This window comes from Ambystoma mexicanum, chromosome 14, assembly GCF_040938575.1.
Source record: "Ambystoma mexicanum isolate Mex_15411 chromosome 14, UKY_AmexF1_1, whole genome shotgun sequence".
NCBI classification, from domain to species: Eukaryota; Metazoa; Chordata; class Amphibia; order Caudata; family Ambystomatidae; genus Ambystoma; species Ambystoma mexicanum.
The window spans coordinates 381,021,033-381,034,943 of NC_090940.1; the positions used below are offsets into that span (position 1 = coordinate 381,021,033).

The 13,911-nt window shown below is 45.2% G+C and overlaps 1 protein-coding gene across 3 annotated transcripts in view; it reads left to right on the plus strand.

The window, feature by feature from the left end:
• Positions 1–13,911, plus strand: part of GEMIN2 (gem nuclear organelle associated protein 2) — a 704,794-nt gene that overhangs the window by 262,733 nt on the left and 428,150 nt on the right. For all 3 annotated transcript variants that reach the window (XM_069637505.1, XM_069637504.1, XM_069637503.1), the window contains exons 4-5: positions 1,785–1,844; positions 12,745–12,864. In XM_069637505.1, the coding sequence (XP_069493606.1) occupies positions 1,785–1,844; positions 12,745–12,864 (180 nt within the window). The remainder of the gene's footprint in view (positions 1–1,784; positions 1,845–12,744; positions 12,865–13,911) is intronic.

A 13,911-nucleotide genomic window follows, 5' to 3' on the forward strand; every position in this document is an offset into this window, starting at 1 on the left:
ATATGTCTTTACAACTGATGACTTTAGGGCACAAGACCCCAAACCATTTTAGGGCTGGACTTATTGAGTATTGGGGAACTGGTTCTATGGTTATTCTGAAGTGTCTTTACTGAATTTCATGCATCTGAGTACTTTCCTGTTTTACACTGATTATTGAATCAAATGCTTTATTTCTTCTAACGAAGAATGTATATACCTGCGTTATAGCTAGTGTGACAATATTTTCTTGGAGGTTTGATTTGCTTATTGTATAGTTTAAAGGCCTAATATATAATTGTATATTTGTGTACTTCCCAGTCTAACTGGAATTTTGGTGGTGTTCTGTGTGGATTTATTGTAGCCCTAGAACACTCTCACACACTTCCAGAGTCTAAGCCTTGCTGCTCTGCTCCTTACATTAATTGAGGTTGTCTCCCTGTTCACCAAAATTGGTAGACCTCCAAATACCACCTCAGGGTGATTATTATTATTTTTTTAAAATCCATCTTAATGTATTTATTTTTACATTTATATAGCGCACAGGCAGCCCATGGGCATTGCGGTGCTGTCACTTGTGATGAGCTTAGTTACAAGGGAATGGTTGCATGGTTACATGGTAGTAGTGAAAAATTGTGTAGTTACATATAATACAATATATTTTACTTTTTAAACAGGGTATACATAGCAGCTACATATCATACAATATTAATTTTAGTACAGGTATATTTCAAGGCTAGGAGATCGGGGTGAAAGGTGATAAGGAGTGTGTTGAGAGGTGATTAGGTGAAGATCAGTGGTTTAAGAGCTTTTCTGAATGCTATGTGAGTTTTCAGCTTGCAAGGGTGGTGGCAGGGCGTTCCAATGTTGGACTGGTCGGTCTTGTGTATGTGGTGAGGTGTATTCTTGTGGATAGGTATGGAGGTGCAGTAAAGTGGGTGCATTTGTGGGTCAAGGCTAAGGCTTTGAAGATTACCCGCTCTTTGATTGGGAGCCAGTGTGCTTGCTTAACATGACGGAGGCGGGTTTCATGGCACTTCATTAGCATCTGATTTTGCATCAATAGCACACCACTCTGGGTAGCTCATTTCTCTCTCAAGTCCCTAATTGTCTCAGCATCTGTCTTGCAAACCATAGGCATCATCCAAAGGTAGACCACATCAGGTTATGGTTTGTGTCGTTTTGGTTCGCAAGCAGGGATTCCTACCAACAAGTCCATTAGACTGCTTTGCTCTTGCCCACATCACCTCAAGAGACATTAGGGAAGGGACCATGAGAAGTTTTTCTCCTTCAGGCATGGAAGCAATCACTAAAAATGAATAGATTCCAGGCTAATTTAGGGCACTGTTTTCTCTCCAAATAAACAACTTGCTCTGGATGGGTTGCTAGTATCAAGTCCTTTACTCCTGCCCCTCATCTGGTGAGTTTCTGCTCCATGTTCTGGAGTTCTGCAATTGGTCATTGAAAGGTCTACTCGGGTGGGCCTGTGCCCATGCTACTGGAATGTTGCAGCAAGTGCATTAGTTTCTTCCATCTTGAATCTAAATATGTGGGGGAAATTACCATGTTACCTAAATCGCCTTCTTTCTGTCATTTTCTGGCCTTCATGGCACTTAGTCAGTTAGCTGTGAAAGATGCCTCATAGTAGTACTTATTATTTTTCAGAATATTTTAATAACAAGTATGTACTACTTGTTAGGTTTATAAATTAAGATCATAAAGAGTGTTGGCAGAATATGAAGACAGCAAGTTTCTGATAGTGATTCACTACTGTTTTTGTTAAATTGTTTTTTCTTTACATTATTCAGAGTCTACATAAACACCGGAATCACTGGAAGTCCCAACCTTTAGACAGCAATGTGGAGATGGTATGTACATTTTCCCCATGTTATTCCTTTGTGTTGCCGTTGGTTTTGGATGGCTTACTACAGTGCTTAAATTGTAAAAATATAAGTGCCAGGGCTCAAGTTTTTTCGAAAATGCCCATACACGTCAGAATTGGCAGCTCACTGCCCACTGTTACCACCACCTACGGCTGCTGCCTATGCTGTCAACATAGATGACGTTTAAGCTGCAACTCCCACCTTCTTATTTTGGTTAACAGATGTACTCACTACGGCAGATGTGTGATTTACAAAATGCCAATCAACATGCACCTAAAATAACCTACTCGTCGTGTCTTGACATGAGACAAATGTTTGTATGTCTTTAAACGCAATCATTTACATTTTGTTCTGATTCTATATGTGTATATATGTGACTGACGGGTAAAAATAATAACATTGTCAAAAACGCACGTAATCAAACTGAGTCAGAGACAATAAGTGCCGGGGTTCAGAAATAAGGGCAAGTGCTGAGCCCTGGCAAACACCCCGACAAATTAAGCACTGTTTTATTGTGATTTTTTTCTATGGATTATGAAGATTTTCTAGGTTCCTGACTAGATCACAGAAGCATAGGTTTGATTTCACTTTAATTGTTAATACAAATCCTTAATGCTGTAAGCAACCATTCATGAAAATCAGAGTGTTGTGAGTTGTAGCATGGTTTGATGTTTAAATCTTTTTCTATTTGTAGACACGTTTGCCATTGTGTTGATCTAGGCAGGGAGTGTTTTTTTTTCTTTGCAACTTTATTTAGCAGCAAAGAAAGTAAAGAGAAAAGACATACAAGGCACTTCAATTGGTTGAGAAATTAGGGTTGTCCATAAAAAAATCTTAATGTTTGGGGGATCCCCTTAGCTTTGCCTTCATTCGAAGGATGAATAATTCAATTGCAGGGGAGCAATGATCAAGTTTGCAAGCATACACATGGTGATAACAGTTATGGAATGTCAAAAGAGAGGTAAATGTCTTAATCACATAGGCCTGTTCATAGTGGTTGTTCTGGACGAACAATGCTTCACAAAATGGGCTCACACAAAGTGGAAGATTACAGTTAATCTCTCAATTGCCCAGGTTTCCCAACGTTTGACCCATAACTTTGCTAAGATGCCACCCTCTAGAATCTTCCAACAGTGGGCTAAAGTGAGTGTGTCTACATTCAATCCATGGGAGATGAAAATAGTAAGCTGAATTGATGCAGCCCTCCTCCCCCCACAGTCCCCTACTCCTCCCAGAATCGCCAGGTCCATAAGAAGCGACAAGCCTTCTATGTCTTTGATCCTAGCCAGGATATCTTACCAAAATAAATGTCTTGTTGGGCATGTCCACCACATATGATCCAGTGACCGGGGCTAGCAGCAACCCCTCCAGCAAAGTGGATAACAATTGGGAGGAAAACTGGGGATTTAGGGTCATAGTGCTACCTAACAAAAATTCTAGAGGCATTCTTTTGTAGTGGAGCACCTAGAGGATTCACTCCCTCCCCCTTCAAAATATTTGCTCAGGCTTCTGCAGAGATTTCCAACCTAGATCCTCCTCCCATCTCGCCATGTATTGTAGCAAAAACAAAGAGGTGATGGCTGGAAGGTTTAGAATGAATCCTAACCACTGGCAATGCTCTGGGCAACCCTCCAGACCACCGTTCTGTATTGTAGCTTCAGCTCTGAATAGTGTCAAATAGGTGATATAGCTTATAGACTCTGCTTTGCGTACATCTTCCTGTAAGGTTAACTCAAATGGTGTAGCCTTTTTTGTGCTTGAAGTATGACCAGATAGCTGGGATATCCAATGACGCAATTGGATGTACCTGTCTCGTTCCAACTCAGAAACTGCAAATGTTTAGTTTGCTTCTTTCCTCCTGTTGAAAACACTCACCAAACTACGACAAACCTCCCCCTGCAGCTCTCAATTCGTCCACATTTGAAATGTGCCCATCTCAGTGGAGAACTCCAAAGTTATCTACCAATGAGAAGTATGGACTGAACCGTGGGCCCGCCCGCCTGAGGTTTGGGCTTTGTCCCAATGATCAAGAGAGTAAATAGTCGCTTGGAGCATCTGCTTCGCCGCCCGACATGCCTCTCTCCCCAAAAAATGGGAGAAAACATTTATTTTTTCTGCTTTCCCCCCATAGACTTCTGTGGGACACCCTTTATTTTTGTTTTGTTTAGACTCCTGATCTGACTTTTTGGAGGCAAGTAAAACATTCTGCTTTACTTCCTTTGTCTTTTCGCTCCATTGTTATGGGAAAGTGATCAGTCCATAAGACTATCAGTAGTGAGAGACTATGGGCCTTATTACAAGTGTGGTGGTCTGGAAATGAGGGTGCCGGTAAGATTACCGGCACCCTTGTTTCTGGACCAAGGACTCCGGTTCCACAATGGAACTCCCTAATCTAATCCTCTTTCTCTAAGAACTATGAAACCCTTAAGTCGAGGTTCAGACTGACAGTAATACTGTGTACTATTGCTATACTCCTTCCTGTATGATTAGACACCATCAATATGAACACCAGGATGTTTCTGTCTGTCCCCGTCTGTCTGGCTAACTTCTGCCCTATCTCCATTACCCCTTTCCTGGGAAAATTCTTGGAGAAGCTTGTCATCTCCCAGCCGATCCATCACACTCAATCTGTCGGTGGTCTCCACGACAACCAATCTGGCTTCAGAGCGGCCAGAGGCACGGAAACTAGTCTCCTGAACACCTGTGAAGACTTTACCCAACATCTTAATTCCAACTCTCCTTCCGTTCTCAACCTTCTTGACCTTTCCTCTGCCTTTGATAGGGTCAATCATGCCACCCTTTTAAATCTTACCATTGATGGGCTTCGACTTGCTTCAAGCCAGGATTTTGGATAAGGCTCCTGCAGCCATTTCTTCACATCAGCGTTGGAACCTAGAATCCTGTGTAGAATATCAGCCGACCGAAGACTCCTGAAGAGTCCCAGCATCCCTTCCTGCATCTAGCCCAGTGAAGCCCTGATGTGTGAAGGCCCTGTGAGATACTTCAACCACTGGACTGGTCGGACAAACCAGTCACAATGTGTTCTGGAGGATCCAGCCTTCCTGAGCCTTCAGTAGTGTCCCTGGACTAATCACCTCCCCAAAGGATTACCTTGCAAGAACCATCGCCATTCTGTGGTTTCAGCTGGAATTACGGTGGTTGCCAACTTGTGTCGTAAGTCGCCTTCCTGCCTAATTTCAGCCTCTCAACCGTTGCCTGTGTGCGGTGGCCCTCGCTGGAACTTGCCTTCCCCTTCTTGTGAAGTGTCCCGAAGAGGTCTGAATATGTGCTTTCTGCATTTCTTCATCGCCAAGGGTAGTGATTTGCTCTTGCACCTGCTGTCCAGAAGAAGCCATGCACCTGCAGCTCCTGGGCACCTTCTTGAAACCAATGGTGAGAAATACAACCTCCAAAAACCCCCAGTCCACCCATCCAGACATCTAATCAGTCAGTGGGCAAAACATTTCTCTCTCCCTGTCCTCCATAGGATACCATTGAGAACAAGTCCCTTTGTATCCTTCCATTCCACATTCCACTGTTTTTTGGTCGTCTCTTCTGAGCAGTATAACCTGAAAGATATGAACACATTTTTCCTTACCAGTAACTTTGTTGAATCTCTTCTCTCGAACAATCACCAACATACATACTTTACCTGCATCAGATATGTTTTAGGGAGAGATTAGACTTCTGAATTATTTATGGCATATTTCTTGTGGCTTGGTTCGATCTTACTGCATCACTTAACTTAATTTATTAATTTGTCATTGACTGCATTTTTAAAATTATGGTGACTGTATACATGTTTCGAAGGGATTGTGTCCTCCGACGTATTCCTTATCTTAAATAGATAGAAATCCTTCAGCTTTGCTGGCCTCGGAAAATTTTTTCGCCAGAGGGCGCTGCGCGTCGATGATCGCCGAGTCGATGACCCTCGACGGCCTCCGTGCCGACGTCGACGTCATCCTGCCTATAAAGGCCGCGCGCAGCGTCCGTTGTTCAGTTCCGTTTTTCCGCGCTTCGTTGTGCCTCGGAACACCGTTGCTCAGTTCTCGTCAAGATAACGTATATAATAACTACTATTTACCTCGATATCGATGGCATCCTCCTCCGACCCGACGACCCCTCGGTCCGGTTTCAAAAAGTGCCGAGACTGCGGGAAGAAAATGTCGTTGACGGACCCTCACAGGGTCTGTTTGTGGTGTCTGGGAATCACGCACCAGAGTTCGGAGTGTGAGGAATGCCTTTCCATGACGGCGAAAGCCTTGAAGGAGCGTAGGGGGAAGCTCGAGAGAGGTAGGTCAACTTTAACTTCCTCGAAAGCTTCTTCGGTAGAGTCGAGACGTTCGTCTCCTCACCATAAAAAACACTCTCGATCTAGATCACGAAGTGGCTCCCACCACTCGTCGACATCGAGACACTCGAAGAAGAGACGTAGGAGATCCCCTTCGTCATCTTCGTCGAGTTCTCCTGAGAGAGTTCATTGCCCCACAAAACGCAGCTCGCAAGCTGAGTGGGAGGAATTCAGGAAAAAGATGCTAAGCGTCTTCGAGAAAGCGGCCTCGTCCCCCTCGAAGACAGCTGAGGGTGATACCCCGGGTAAAAAACCCAAAAAATCTAAACGCCGCGAGTCGCAGTACCCGGCGGAAAAGTCAACCCGAAAGCGCCTCGAGCCATCGGGAGATAAAGCATCATCGACGCCATCGTCGAAAACTCCTTCGAAACAGAGGTCGGCGCCATCGACGCCGTTGTCGAAGGATTCATCGGCGCATCAGTCGATCGAGTCGACGCCGACGTCGACGCCGATATCGACGCCGGTGAAGGAAAGAACCACGGCTACTCCACAGCCAACGGTTAGACAAAAGACCTCCGACTCGACGCCGAGAACGTCGACGTCGTTCTCGAGCAAGACTCCGATCCTTTCGAGTTCTTCGAGGCCTAGTACACATTTCTCGACGCTTTTCACGGCGCCTTCGAGTACTTTCACGTCGGTGTCGACGACATCGACGTTTTCAAGGCCTGTGATGATGGCTCCTTCTGCATTGGAAATGGGGTTTATACCATTCCAAAAACCAATGTATCCCCCTTTAACCTCGATTTTTGAGGAAAGGGAGGATTCAGACCAAGATATTGATTTACAGAGGACCACATCACCAGAGCCAGAGACTTTCGCCTCTGAGGAAGGAAGATTAAAAAATCTTCAGGATGCACTTCAGGAAGCTAGTGGCTTGGACACTTCTCCTGAAGCAGAATTTATCAAACCAGACCCAGGAGAACATGCGGAGACTCCATATAGAGCTCTGATGTCTAGAATCATAGAATTTATGGGTTGGTCTGCACCTTCTCCTGCCTTTCAGCAGGATGACCTCACTGACATACTGGACAAGGGCCCACAGGAGGATCCTGTGGTTCCATTTCATTCTGCTCTACAGAGAAGGATTTTGACAAACTGGGAAACGCCAGAAATTATCCCGGCAGTAAATAAAAAACTGTCAACAAAATACAGGGTGGCTAGTTCTGACCCTGAATATTTGTCAAAACACCCTACTCCTGAGAGCTTGGTTGTACAGGCTGCAACCTCATCAGGCAGCACATCTGCATACCCCACTGCTCCGCAGGATAGGGATGACAAAAAATATGATGCCATGGCTAAGAAGGTTTTTTCTGCCTGTAGCATGGCGTTAAAGTCTATTAACGCGACCTGTACGCTCGCTAGGTTCAGCCACACCCTTTGGGAGTGCGCTTCATCAGCGGCTGACTGCCTCCAAGAAGGAGAGGAAAGGGACGCATTTTTAAACATCATCAGGGATGGTAAAGATGCGATGTGCGAGACCCTACAAACTGGCCTAGATTCTGCTGACAGTATCAGCAGGGCCATGGCGGCAAGTACCACAATCCGCAGGCATGCGTGGTTGAGGAAGTCTGGTTTTGCCTCTGACGTGCAGACCAGGCTTTTGAATATGCCCTTTGACGGTTCTACCCTCTTTGGAAAGAAGGCGGATGACAGTTTGGAGAAACTGCAAACGTCCAAGGCAGCAGCCAAGTCATTGGGAGCTGCTATCCGTCAGAATACCTTTCGTCCTTCGGGATCATCGTGGAGAGGACGGTCCTTTCGTTACTATTCCTCATATGGAAGGGGCAGGGGACGACCGGCTCAAAGAGGCCAAGGAAGATTTACCCGTGGTGGACGGGGTAGGGGAAAGAAAGCCGCACCCGCAGGAGCAGGAGCCACTTTACCTTCGGCAACTGCATCAGCCGCTTCAAAACCACTCTGAGGTCTCCCCTCACAGAACACCAGTAGGGGGCAGGTTAACTCACCATCTGACGGAATGGCAGGCTATTACGTCAGATGCTTGGGCTCTGGAGACAGTAGCCCAAGGTTACTGCCTGCCCTTCCTACATATCCCTCAGAGTCATCCACCGGGGAACAACCCTTTGAAGCTTCCAGATCCGCTCCTCTTGCAGGAGGTTTTAGACCTGCTAGAGAAAGGTGCCATAGAACTGGTACCTGTAGCGGAAAGGAACAAGGGTTGGTACTCCCCCTACTTCATAATACCGAAGAAGGACGGAGGACTGAGACCCATCTTAGACTTACGGGAATTGAACAAATTCCTCCGAAAGGACAAGTTCAAGATGGTGACTCTCTCTCAGATCCTTCAGGCCCTCCAGCTTCAGGACTGGTTGGTATCTCTAGACCTCCAGGACGCTTATTTCCATGTGCCGATCCATCCCAGGCACAGGAGATACCTGAGGTTCGCAATTGGCAGCTCTCATTATCAATTTCGAGTTCTGCCATTTGGGCTAACCTCCGCCCCGAGGGTCTTTACCAAGCTAATGTCGGTTGTGGCTGCAAGTCTAAGGAGGGAAGGGATTCATGTCTACCCTTACCTAGACGATTGGTTGATCAGAGCTGTATCTTCGGAACAGGCTCAGAGACAACTAGATTATGTTTGCCACTTCCTTCACAAGCTGGGCTTCTCCCTCAATTTAAAGAAGTCACAGATGATACCATCACAGAGACTCCAATTCATTGGAGCAGTCCTGGACACTTCCCTGGGAAAAGCCTTGCCACCAGAGGTGAGGGCTCGAGATATTCTGCAGATGGTCATCAGATTTCAGAATGCCCAATATCTCCCAGCCTACGACTTTCTGAGGTTGCTAGGCCTCATGGCATCCTGCATATTCCTCGTGCCGGAGGCTCGCCTGAGAATGAGATCCCTCCAGTGGGCACTGAGAACTCAGTGGTCACAGTTCTCAGGAAGGATGACAGATCTCCTTCGGATCCCGGTCAAAGTAGCCCGAGACCTTCAGTGGTGGGCCTGTCGGGAGAACATCCTGAAAGGAGAAATGTTTTGGCAACCATGGCCGGAGATAACAGTAGTCACGGATGCCTCACTCACGGGGTGGGGAGCTCACGCCAACGACTTGACCATCAGCGGTCGTTGGTCTCCATCGGAGTCCAGACTACATATCAACCTGTTGGAGCTGAGAGCCATCAGACTAGCGCTGAAGGCTTTTCTGCCGTCTGTACGGGGAAGAAACGTCCTAATAATGACGGACAATACAGTGGCCATGCACTACCTCAACAAAAGAGGAGGCGTAGGCTCACTACCACTGTGCAGAGAGGCGATGCAGCTCTGGTTTTGGGCAATTCAGGAAGGAATCTCTCTATCGGCAATTCACCTAGCCGGAGAGAAGAACTTGACAGCGGACGCTCTGAGCAGGCAGAGCACAGTCTCTCACGAGTGGGAGATAGCTCAGGAAGTCCTTCAAGAGATCTTCGCCCTTTGGGGAACCCCTCAAGTGGATCTGTTCGCCACCAGTATCAACAGGAAGTGCGACAGATTTTGCTCAAGGGAATTTCCCCCGAGAGGAGCTCTAGGAGATGCGTTCGTAGTGGACTGGGAGTTCCCACTTCTGTACGCGTTCCCTCCGGTCCCTGTCATTCCTCAAATGATCAGGAGGTTGAGAAGGTTTCGGAAGACCATGATCCTAATTGCCCCGGATTGGGCCAGGAGAACGTGGTACCCGGACCTTCTAGACATGTCCATCTGCCCTCCAATTCGACTGCCATACAGAGAGGATCTTCTCTCGCAGAAGGAAGGTCAGGTTCTCCATCCAGCCATCAAGACCCTCAACCTTCACGCTTGGTGTCTGAAAGGTTGAGGTACAAGGATTGGGACCTTCCGGATGATGTTATGGAGGTGTTGCTTTCGGCCAGAAGGCCGGCAACTAAAACTCTATACCGCTGCCGTTGGAACAAATTTTGCAGCTGGTGCAGAGAAAAGAATATTGAACCCTTTTCTTGTGGTACACCTATGGTGTTGTCATTCTTACTTTACCTGGCTAATTCAGGCCTACAGGTTGGCACAATTAAGGGCTATCTCGCAGCGCTATCAATCTTTAAGCGCACTGCAGAGGAGCCTTCATACTTCAAAATTCCATTGGTAATACAATACCTAAAAGGATTAACTAATGTTTATCCCCCGAAACCTTTTCAAGTTCCCTTATGGGATTTAAACCTAATTTTAAACTTCCTAAAGGGTGCCCCTTTTGAACCACTACACTCTTGTTCATTGAAGCTTCTCACCCTCAAAACTGTTTTGCTAATAGCATTGACATCTGCTAGAAGGGTTAGCGAGTTGCAAGCCTTATCGTGTAAACCTCCACATACAATCTTTTACAAGGACAAAGTTGTTCTTCAGGTGAAGCCTAACTTCCTCCCGAAGGTAGTCTCGGAGTTTCACATCACTCAGAAGATTATATTACCTTCTTTCTACCCTCCTCCTCATCCGGGGAAGGAGGAAGAGAGACTGCACAGGCTGGACCCTAAGCGAGCCTTGAGCTTCTATATCAGCAGATTGGCTAAGATCAGACAAGCAGACCAACTCTTTGTAGGTTATGCAGGACATAAGTTGGGCCTTCCAATAACAAAACAAACCATCTCCAGATGGATTATTTTAGCCATTCTGGAGTGCTACAAATTGGCAGGAAAGGAGCCTCCTCAAAATCTAAGGGCTCATTCTACCAGGGGTATCGCAACATCCTCAGCCCTTCAAAGAGGGGTGCCAATTCGAGATATATGTGCGGCTGCCACATGGTCGTCCGCACATACATTTACCAAATTCTATAGCCTGGATTCCTCCTCTAGTCAAGAAACTAGATTCGGCAAGGCTGTGTTACACTCTGTCCATTCTGGAAGGGTAACATAACTTTTATTACTCCCGCCTCCAGTCACAATACCACTGCTATGGGAGTCTATCTAAGATAAGGAATACGTCGGAGGACACAATCCCTTCGAAGAACTAGTTACTCTTACCTTGTAACGTTCTTTCGATGGGATGTTCCTCCGACGTATTCCTTATCGACCCTCCCATCCATCCCCGCAGTATGACTTCCTGTGGGTTTGCAGCCTATGCTCCTTCAAGGTGATTAGTCTAATCCAAAAACATTACTGGGGACTACAAAACGGAACTGAGCAACGGACGCTGCGCGCGGCCTTTATAGGCAGGATGACGTCGACGTCGGCACGGAGGCCGTCGAGGGTCATCGACTCGGCGATCATCGACGCGCAGCGCCCTCTGGCGAAAAAATTTTCCGAGGCCAGCAAAGCTGAAGGATTTCTATCTATTTAAGATAAGGAATACGTCGGAGGAACATCCCATCGAAAGAACGTTACAAGGTAAGAGTAACTAGTTCTTCTTATTGAGATCAACTGCTTGTTGCTTTATTTTTGTGTGTTTTGGGGCTGGAATAAATGCAGTATGTTTGTACATTCCATTCAAAATTGAATTTTGCGCTTCTCTGTGTGGACTCATTGTGGACCCCTGACCCCACTCATTCTCTCCTGAGAATAGCTTTAACTGCTCTCCATTGCTACCTTGATTGACCTTTGGCTAAACTCTCGGGGTCCCTCTGCCCCCTGTTCACTGTAACTAGGATGGCCTCATAAAATCTGTCCACCAGGCAAGATTCTAGAAACCCATCTTAAAGGTTTGTAATGTGTACACAGTGAAGGGGGGGGGTGAGTGCGTATGTTGTGTATAGTCATGATACATTTTGGCTGCATATTGTTGCTTGAATTATGAATTTCGTTGCTTGAGTGTATGTTTGTAATGTGTATACAGTGGGGGGGGTCAAGTGTATATGCTGTGTGGGCATAGCTGTTGTGCGTATGGATGGTGTGGTTGCTGAGCGTGTGATTGGTGTTTATTTGTAACTTATTTCATCTTTTTTTCAGTGAAAAACGTGGTTATCGTGCCAAAGATAGATCTGTTTTCAATCACAAATATCTCAAAATTGACTGAGTCGATTTTCAATATTTCTTTTCACGGCACAAAATCCAGCTAAATTCTAGGCACCTGCAAATAAATTTGGAAAATCGAAGCTGGCGATTCTGAAATTTGCCTGAAAATTATTTTTTTCCTACGGGAAACCCCCTGTTAAAAGCTGTTCAAAACGCAGTTTTAAAAGAATGGTGCTGGTTTTTATTAGGGTGGAACATATCTTCTGTTTGACTTTATATTTGTATTACTTAGAAATTAGACCTTTCTAAAAAAACATTTGATTGCTGTTTAGTTTTACATTTTAAATATTTAACACATAATGACTTTAGCCTGGAAAAGTAGTGCGCTGCATATTAGTAATAGGAAAATATTTGCATTTCTTTGGAAATGCAATGAAGCTAGTTAGATTGATAGTATGCTATGTTATACAATATTTATACCTCTCCCATCACCACCTTAGTGGTCTTATGGAGCCTGACCTTGTCCTAAAGGTGGGTGATTTGAATGTTTTTACCTTTTTAATGGTGTATGTTTCTAATTGCTATAGGCAATAATGACCAGGAATAATGTGTTAATTGTGAGTTAATATATTCTACGTTTAGCCACAGATGCAGGATGAAGAAAGCTGGAAAACGTTTTGTCTTGGTGAAAAGATAAAGTCTGATCTCGCTGTTGCATTGCTCAATGCTGAAAATGAAAATCCTGGAATTGACTATATTAAGGTGAGCAGGTTTTTTTTTTCCTTGCTTTTTACCAGTTTGCCCTTTGCTGGCAAATTGTTAAAATACAGACATGTGAAAAAAAATCTAAAGAAAACTGCTGTGTGGACCCTATTAAGGAAGGCAAAGGGTATGCTGGACACGGGAAGGTGGTAAGAGGCAAATGGGTGAGGAAAGAGCAGTTTGAAGAAATCTGCAGCTAAGTGCTAGCATGTCTCATTTTTATGCTGCCATCTCTAATGCTTGCTACAGTGCCTTTTTTTCGCTCTTTGAATGCTCTCTGCTACCATAGTGTTCTAATAGTGGCCATCGCCTCATTTGCTATTTGATAACTTCAACTGTGTGCATTTCCAGTCATTTTCCCCTCATACATGTGTTGGCCAGTAAGGCATCTGAGCGAATGAAGCACTCGCCTTTGAGATGTTTGTGCAACCTGCACTTACCAGTTTCCATACCGGCTGGGCCGACTCAGGCCTTTATTCTTTTCAAGTCAACAATATAAGTACTGTTAATATGGGCATCCACACATTACAGCACTAGAACGCTGGAGTAGTCCTGCTAGAATCCTTCTCTGAATGGGTCAGATTTCTATTATTCTTGTCAACTAATTGGAGGATTTCTTTGCAGAGTCGGGGGTGGGGGGCAGGGGGAGGGGTGCATTTCCGACCTCCCTTCCAGCCATCATCTGGCATTCTTTTGCCCTTTTTATATTTTTTTAGTATTTTTTCAGTTTTTTGCCACATTATTGGTAAACGCATTGTATACTCTTGTTAAGCTAACCTGACTATCGTTTTAAAAGGTCTGACTCATGGGTACTTAATTTAAGGGCTGCAAAATATAAAAATAAAAGGCACACTGAGTCATTTACTGCATTCAGGTTTTTTAGTGGCTAGATGTGGCAATGGGTACAGGTGAAGAAAGGTGGGGCAATAAGGTGTGTAGTAGTTATGAATGGACTTTCCCTCATTTGTAGGAATCAGTTTTGTCAATTTAGGTTGGGAGACAGGCGTATGTGAATCCGTCACAGGATATTTCCCTCCTTTACACAAA